The sequence below is a fragment of the Oncorhynchus gorbuscha genome, unplaced genomic scaffold (genome assembly GCF_021184085.1).
Source record: "Oncorhynchus gorbuscha isolate QuinsamMale2020 ecotype Even-year unplaced genomic scaffold, OgorEven_v1.0 Un_scaffold_2048, whole genome shotgun sequence".
NCBI classification, from domain to species: domain Eukaryota; kingdom Metazoa; phylum Chordata; class Actinopteri; order Salmoniformes; family Salmonidae; genus Oncorhynchus; species Oncorhynchus gorbuscha.
Genome location: NW_025746654.1, coordinates 53085 through 61690, shown reverse-complemented (window position 1 = coordinate 61690; position 8606 = coordinate 53085). Strand labels below are relative to the sequence as shown.

General features: G+C 45.0%; 1 protein-coding gene across 1 annotated transcript; it reads right to left on the bottom strand.

Moving 5' to 3' along the window:
* Window positions 1-2240: 2240 nt before the first annotated feature.
* Window positions 2241-7489, bottom strand: LOC124024856 (neurensin-1-like). Its single transcript, XM_046338626.1, has 3 exons — window positions 7299-7489; window positions 3368-3642; window positions 2241-3065 (listed from the first exon to the last, which is right to left on the bottom strand). Exons 2-3 carry the CDS (start codon window positions 3551-3553, stop codon window positions 2667-2669), a joined length of 585 nt encoding a protein of 194 aa, XP_046194582.1. The 5' UTR covers window positions 3554-3642; window positions 7299-7489; the 3' UTR covers window positions 2241-2666.
* Window positions 7490-8606: the final 1117 nt, after the last annotated feature.

The window sequence follows — 8606 nt, the reverse complement described above, 5'->3', positions numbered from 1 at the left end:
AAGAACCCCCTCATTTGACCAGTAGGCCTACGTTCTGATGAGTCTCCCCAGAAGTACCCCCTCATTTGACCAGTAGGCCTACGTTCTGATGAGTCTCCCCAGAAGTACCCCCCTCATTTGACCAGTAGGCCTACGTTCTGATGAGTCTCCCCAGAAGTACCCCCCTCATTTGACCAGTAGGCCTACGTTCTGATGAGTCTCCCCAGAAGTGCCCCCTCATTTGACCAGTAGGCCTACGTTCTGATGAGTCTTCCCAGAAGTGCCCCCTCATTTGACCAGTAGGCCTACGTTCTGATGAGTCTCCCCAGAAGTACTCCCTCATTTGACCAGTAGGCCTACGTTCTGATGAGTCTCCCCAAGAACCCCCTGTGGATAGGGTAAGTACCCCATGTGGATAGGATAAGTACCCCATGTGGATAGGATAAGTACCCCATGTGGATAGGATAAGTTCCCCCTGTGGATAGGATAAGTACCCCCTGTGGATAGGATAAGTACCCCTTATGGATAGGATAAGTACCCCATGTGGATAGGATAAGTACCCCATGTGGATAGGATAAGTACCCCATGTGGATAGGATAAGTACCCCATGTGGATAGGATAAGTACCCCCTGTGGATAGGATAAGTACCCCATGTGGATAGGATAAGTTCCCCCTGTGGATAGGATAAGTACCCCATGTGGATAGGATAAGTACCCCTTATGGATAGGATAAGTACCCCATGTGGATAGGATAAGTACCCCATGTGGATAGGATAAGTACCCCATGTGGATAGGATAAGTACCCCATGTGGATAGGATAAGTACCCCCTGTGGATAGGATACGTACCCCATGTGGATAGGATAAGTACCCCATGTGGATAGGATAAGTACCCCATGTGGATAGGATAAGTTCCCCATGTGGATAGGATAAGTACCCCATGTGGATAGGATAAGTACCCCATGTGGATAGGATAAGTTCCCCCTGTGGATAGGATAAGTTCCCCATGTGGATAGGATAAGTACCCCATGTGAATAGGATAAGTTCCCCATGTGGATAGGATAAGTTCCCCTGTGGATAGGATAAGTACCCCATGTGGATAGGATAAGTACCCCATGTGGATAGGATAAGTACCCCCTGTGGATAGGATAAGTACCCCATGTGGATAGGATAAGTTCCCCATGTGGATAGGATAAGTTCCCCATGTGGATAGGATAAGTTCCCCATGTGGATAGGATAAGTTTCCCATGTGGATAGGATAAGTACCCCATGTGGATAGGATAAGTACCCCCTGTGGATAGGATATGTACCCCATGTGGATAGGATAAGTACCCCATGTGGATAGGATAAGTACCCCATGTGGATAGGATAAGTACCCCCTGTGGATAGGATACGTACCCCATGTGGATAGGATAAGTACCCCATGTGGATAGGATAAGTACCCCATGTGGATAGGATAAGTACCCCATGTGGATAGGATAAGTACCCCCTGTGGATAGGATACGTACCCCATGTGGATAGGATAAGTACCCCATGTGGATAGGATAAGTACCCCATGTGGATAGGATAAGTACCCCATGTGGATAGGATAAGTACCCCATGTGGATAGGATAAGTACCCCATGTGGATAGGATAAGTACCCCCTGTGGATAGGATAAGTTCCCCATGTGGATAGGATAAGTACCCCATGTGAATAGGATAAGTTCCCCATGTGGATAGGATAAGTTCCCCTGTGGATAGGATAAGTACCCCATGTGGATAGGATAAGTACCCCATGTGGATAGGATAAGTACCCCCTGTGGATAGGATAAGTACCCCATGTGGATAGGATAAGTTCCCCATGTGGATAGGATAAGTTCCCCATGTGGATAGGATAAGTTCCCCATGTGGATAGGATAAGTTCCCCATGTGGATAGGATAAGTTCCCCCTGTGGATAGGATAAGTACCCCATGTGGATAGGATAAGTACCCCATGTGGATAGGATAAGTACCCCATGTTGATATGATAAGTACCCCATGTGGATAGGATAAGTACCCCATGTGGATAGGATAAGTACCCCATGTGAATAGGATAAGTACCCCATGTGGATATGATAAGTACCCCATGTGCATAGGATAAGTACCCCCTGTGGATAGGATACGTACTCCATGTGGATAGGATAAGTTCCCCATGTGGATAGGATAAGTACCCCATGTGTATAGGATAAGTACCCCATGTGGATAGGATAAGTACCCCTGTGGATAGGATAAGTACCCCATGTGGATAGGATAAGTACCCCATGTGGATAGGATAAGTACCCCCTGTGGATAGGATAAGTACCCCATGTGGATAGGATAAGTACCCCCTGTGGATAGGATAAGTACCCCCTGTGGATAGGATAAGTACCCCAGGGTGAGACCCACTGCTCTATACAGTGAGTCTGTTAGTTTCTTGGTCTAGGTACATGATTGTAACCCAGTCAGTAGATTTACATGAAAGGAGCTGTGTGATTCCTCCTGCAGCCTTAATTACACAGCATCACATGGAAGGAGCTGTGTGATTCCTCCTGCAGCCCTGAGTGTAAGTGCTGGAAACACAGGGTTTGTAAGGAGTAGTACTAAGATGACATAAGCTGACCTTTAGAAGGGTTAGGAACAGGGACACATGAACACCACTGAAAATCTACCTCTCACTACTACATTGACAACTGTTATGTCTCTGAGTTGGGCTGGACACTTTGCACTTTAGACAGGGTGACAGGGATCTTACTCTCCCCCGGAGTAGGGGCTCTGGTGACAGGATGGACCGTATTCTGGATATCAACCAGCCTCTCCTTAAACTTCTGCTGCAGGTACAGCTCCTCCTTGGAGTAGCTCTTAGAGAAGGCCGAGAGGAGGAGACCTACGGCCATCAGGCCGCCGCCCACGCAGAACAGAACGGCGCCCGTCAGCTTGCACACGTCCAAGGCTCGGTTGAAGAGGACGGCGTGGCTGTCCACGAAGAGGAGCTCGTCTTCCCCGAACGCTTCGATCTTAGTTGGGGTGGCGTAGCCCACCAGTAGGACAATGAGGCCTGTCACCAGAATCAGGGTTCCTAACGCTAGACAGACCTGAGGGAGGGAGAGACAGGATCAGGGTTCCTAACGCTAGACAGACCTGGGGGAGGGAGAGACAGGATCAGGGTTCCTAACGCTAGACAGACCTGGGGGAGGGAGAGACAGGATCAGGGTTCCTAACGCTAGACAGACCTGGGGGAGGGAGAGACAGGATCAGGGTTCCTAACACTAGACAGACCTGAACAGGCAGATGTTTACAGTAACCTGGCTCAATACACTACCCAGACCATGTCAGGATGTTTACAGCACCTTGACCCAATACCCTCCCGATATCTCTTCTCTCATATATATCATACCTTCCAGAGGACAGAGCTCCACCGACTAGGCGATCTCTGAATCTGAAAATCTTCGTCGCGTTCCCAGATGGAGGCAGTACACTCCTCGTAGAACTGGTGGAGGTATGATCTGACGCCGTACCTCTGGTCGTGCTGCGTCTGTTCAGCGTAGTCTGACCCACACATCTCAGCACAGGCTGAAGCCATCCTGACCCTTTCACCTCAGCTCTGTCTAGAGAGAGAGAGAGAGAGAGAGAGAGCACCACACTAACCTCACACACACCGGGTGCCACTGCCTGCACACACACGCACGCACGCACGCACGCACGCACACACACACACACACACACACACACACACACACACACACACACACACACACACACACACACACACACACACACACACACACACACACACACACACACACACACACACACACACACACAGTTTTATTATGGGAGAGAGATACAATGCTTTATGATCAACCACAGTGTTGCTCCCATTTTGAATCACCCATCTGTTCCTGTTCAGGATATCAGGTTGTGTTGCTGCCTGCTACCTGCTACCTGCTACCTGTAACCTGTTCAGGATATCAGGTTGTACTGCTGCCTGCTACCTGTTCAGGATATCAGGTTGTGTTGCTGCCTGCTACCTGCTACCTGCTACCTGCTACCTGCTACCTGTTCAGGATATCAGGTTGTGTTTCTGCCTGCTGCCTGCTACCTGCTATCTGTTCAGGATATTAGGTTGTATTGCTGCCTGCTACCTGTTCAAGATATCAGGTTGTGTTGCTGCCTGCTACCTGTTCAGGATATCAGGTTGTGTTGCTGCCTGCTACCTGTTCAGGATATTAGGTTGTGTTGCTGCCTGCTACCTGCTACCTGTTCAGGATATTAGGTTGTGTTGCTGCCTGCTACCTGCTACCTGTTCAGAATATTAGGTTGTGTTGCTGCCTGCTACCTGTTACCTGTTCAGGATATTAGGTTGTGTTGCTGCCTGCAACCTGCAACCTGTTCAGGGTATCAGGTTGTATTGCTGCCTGCTACCTGTTCAGAATATCAGGTTGTGTTTCTACCTGCAACCTGTTACCTGTTCAGGATATTAGGTTGTGTTGCTGCCTGCTACCTGTTCAGGATATCAGGTTGTGTTGCTGCCTGCAACCTGCAACCTGCAACCTGTTCAGGATATTAGGTTGTGTTGCTACCTGCTACCTGTTCAGGATATTAGGTTGTGTTGCTGCCTGCTACCTGTTCAGGATATTAGGTTGTGTTGCTACCTGCTGACTGCTGCATGCTACCTGCTGCCTGCTACCTGCTGCCTATTACCTGCTATCTGCTACCTGCTGCCTATTACCTGCTATCTGCTACCTGCTATCTGCTGCCTGCTGCCTATTACCTGCTATCTGCTACCTGCTGTCTATTACCTGCTATCTGCTACCTGCTGCCTATTACCTGCTATCTGCTGCCTGCTACCTGCTACCTGCTGCCTATTACCTGCTATCTGCTACCTGCTGCCTATTACCTTCTATCTGCTGACAGCTGCCTGCTACCTGCTGCCTGCTACCTGCTGCCTATTACCTTCTACCTGCTACCTGCTGCCTATTACTTGCTATCTGCTGCCTGCTACCTGCTACCTGCTACCTGCTGCCTATTACCTTCTATCTGCTGCCTAGTAACTGCTACCTGCTGTCTGCTACCTGCTGTCTGCTACCTGCTGGATCTTATGTAGACTCTGAATGAGTAACACTTCTGTTATCTACATGTAGTCAGTGTTGAAGGATGTTATGTAGACTCTCTCTGAATGAATAACACTTCTGTTGTCTACATGTAGTCAGTGTTGAAGGATGTTATGTAGACTCTGAATGAATAACACTTCTGTTGTCTACATGTAGTCAGTGTTGAAGGATGTTATGTAGACTCTGAATGAATAACACTTCTGTTGTCTACATGTAGTCAGTGTTGAAGGATGTTATGTAGACTCTCTCTGAATGAATAACACTTCTGTTATCTACATGTAGTCAGTGTTGAAGGATGTTATGTAGACTCTCTCTGAATGAATAACACTTCTGTTATCTACATGTAGTCAGTGTTGAAGGATGTTATGTAGACTCTGAATGAATAACACTTCTGTTGTCTACATGTAGTCAGTGTTGAAGGATGTTATGTAGACTCTGAATGAATAACACTTCTGTTGTCTACATGTAGTCAGTGTTGAAGGATGTTATGTAGACTCTGAATGAATAACACTTCTGTTGTCTACATGTAGTCAGTGTTGAAGGATGTTATGTAGACTCTCTCTGAATGAATAACACTTCTGTTGTCTACATGTAGTCAGTGTTGAAGGATGTTATGTAGACTCTGAATGAATAACACTTCTGTTGTCTACATGTAGTCAGTGTTGAAGGATGTTATGTAGACTCTCTCTGAATGAATAACACTTCTGTTGTCTACATGTAGTCAGTGTTGAAGGATGTTATGTAGACTCTGAATGAATAACACTTCTGTTGTCTACATGTAGTCAGTGTTGAAGGATGTTATGTAGACTCTGAATGAATAACACTTCTGTTGTCTACATGTAGTCAGTGTTGAAGGATGTTATGTAGACTCTCTCTGAATGAATAACACTTCTGTTGTCTACATGTAGTCAGTGTTGAAGGATGTTATGTAGACTCTGAATGAATAACACTTCTGTTGTCTACATGTAGTCAGTGTTGAAGGATGTTATGTAGACTCTCTCTGAATGAATAACACTTCTGTTGTCTACATGTAGTCAGTGTTGAAGGATGTTATGTAGACTCTGAATGAATAACACTTCTGTTGTCTACATGTAGTCAGTGTTGAAGGATGTAGTTGTATTGTTTGGTATTTTGTAAATGATGTGTAAGCAGGGCTTATCTGTGAAAGAGACCTTAATCAATTAAAATAGAGGTCAAATAAAATCGAATGTGCATATGGCAAAATAATGACTTTAAATATTCAGCATTTAGTATTATGCAAAATGCTAATAATGAGATATGCAGTATGTATAGTTTGTGTACTCATTGACAGTCTCTATCATACATAATAAATACGTCTCTGAAGAGCCCACAGCGTCATTTGTTCCAATCCAATGCGTTGATGAGTAATATTCCATGTAAACAGAAACCTAGTTGTCAAGTAAACAAACACAGCAGAAACGACAAAACGTTTCCGAAATATAATAACCTCTGTCATACCAATTATAAGGTCACGTGGATGCCAGTGGTCAAAACACCTGATCTTGTTTTGATCACGTTCTCTCCACCGATTGGAACCCAAACACATTCTAGAATCTCAAATAATTAACATTGAAACCGAAGAACACGAAGGAAAGTAACCCGGCGAAAATGCGAGAGAGATATATCGCTGTCCATGGTGCTGAATGTGAATCCGCTCTACCCAAGGAGGCGGACACGTAAGACATGACGCCATACTGCTCTGACACACACGTCCTTCCTTCGTCTCGCGTTCACAGTCCCCTTGAGACGTCTTTTATCTAAGATAATAGCATCAAACCATGTAATCGATTAGGCTACAAGCTGTTATCGTCAAAAGTAAACGGATTTGCTTTTGGATTCTAAGCCACACCAGGCGCGTGCTATAGGCTAAATAAAGTTGAGATTGGGAAGTCAACTGTCTATTTACAAAACTACAAACACTAGTGATCTGAGTCTGACAACAGGTCTTCTGTCTAGTTCTTTCAAAAATAAATACATAACTCGACAGTTAATCACACCCTAAATGTTGAGACAGTAGATCAAGACATTTTCTCATTTTAAAGGTTACTTCCAGATGTTGAAAAGCCATACAGCTAATCATATTTCCACCACTATTATGTAATCCACATCAGATAGCCCAGTTTCCACTATAAACCCGTTTAAAAAAAACCCCGTTAAAGCGAATATCCGAGGGCATAGAAGGCTGAAATGTACCTGTCATAACCGGCTTGGAGAGTGATCACTCGCGGCTGTTCCTTCACTCAGGTCCCATCACTCTAGATTCTTAGCTCCGACAGTCGCCCTATCGATGATTCAGACTCACGCTGGCTTCTGCGCAGGCGTCAGATCCATGTCTTGTCGACTTGCCCATTAGAGAATAACAGTATAATGGCGTCATTTTTGTAGGCACGAACTCCGCCATGGTTCGTTGGACAAAGTCTATGGGAAATAAGTTTATTTTTTGGGATAAACGCTGAAACTAAGGTATGTGGTAAACACAGGCGTTGGAGATCTGATATGTTTTGTTCGGTGAGACAGTTTTCGTCAGTTTTTGTGAATTTTGAACCATTTATGTAATACAAAAAAACAACAACATATAAACGACATATAGGCTCATAATTCATAAAGGTCATGTTAGTTGACTGATATTACCTCGTCGAATTTATCAGATGTCCTAAGCCTGTCTTAACCTCAGACCTAATTTTCGCCGTTTATCCCCAGAAAATATTCTTTCCCCATTAATTTCTCTCGAGGTTACTCATTTCCGGGTTTTAGGACTATCAGCCGGTGATCCCTGTGGCAGATAGAGGTGGGGCGGTGTGATGATTGGTTGCGAATGGAGGTAGTCTGGGTTCATAATTCTGATGTTTTGAGCAGTGGTCTCGAAGTGCTTATGCAGAAACCCAGCCTTAAAGAGCAAGCAATGCAGAGGCAGAAGCACATGCAACGTGTGTCTGATATCAGTGATTACATTTCAGATAAAAACTAAAAGTGGGTGCATATGAACAGCATAACATGGTGCTCAGTCCATATCTTATACGTGGAAGAGGATGGAGAAAATCAAACAAATATATTCAAATATTGTATGTGACGAGGTCTGAATCTGGGAATCTGGTGTACACTGACTGGGATAACCTGAATACCTAAAGCATTATCCTGACTGGGATAACCTGAATACCTAAAGCATTATCCTGAGTGGGATAACCTGAATACCTAAAGCATTATCCTGACTGGGATAACCTGAATACCTAAAGCATTATCCTGACTGGGATAACCTGAATACCTAAAGCATTATCCTGACTGGGATAACCTGAATACCCAAAGTATTATCCTGACTGTGATAACCTGAATACCTCAATCCCGACTGTGATAACCTGAAGACCTAAAGCATTATCCTGACTGGGATAACCTGAATACCTAAAGCATTATCCTGACTGGGATAACCTGAATACCCAAAGCATTATCCTGACTGTGATAACCTGAATACCTAAAGCATTATCCTGACTGGGATAACCTGAATAC

Bases quoted from the DNA above. Each gene is read 5' to 3' on its own strand.
- LOC124024856 (XM_046338626.1), bottom strand. From the start codon at position 3,553: ATGGCTTCAGCCTGTGCTGAGATGTGTGGGTCAGACTACGCTGAACAG. The intron at 3,066-3,367 runs GTATGATATATA...TCCCTCCCTCAG, and splicing joins GGAGCTCTGTCCTCTGGAAG to GTCTGTCTAGCGTTAGGAAC.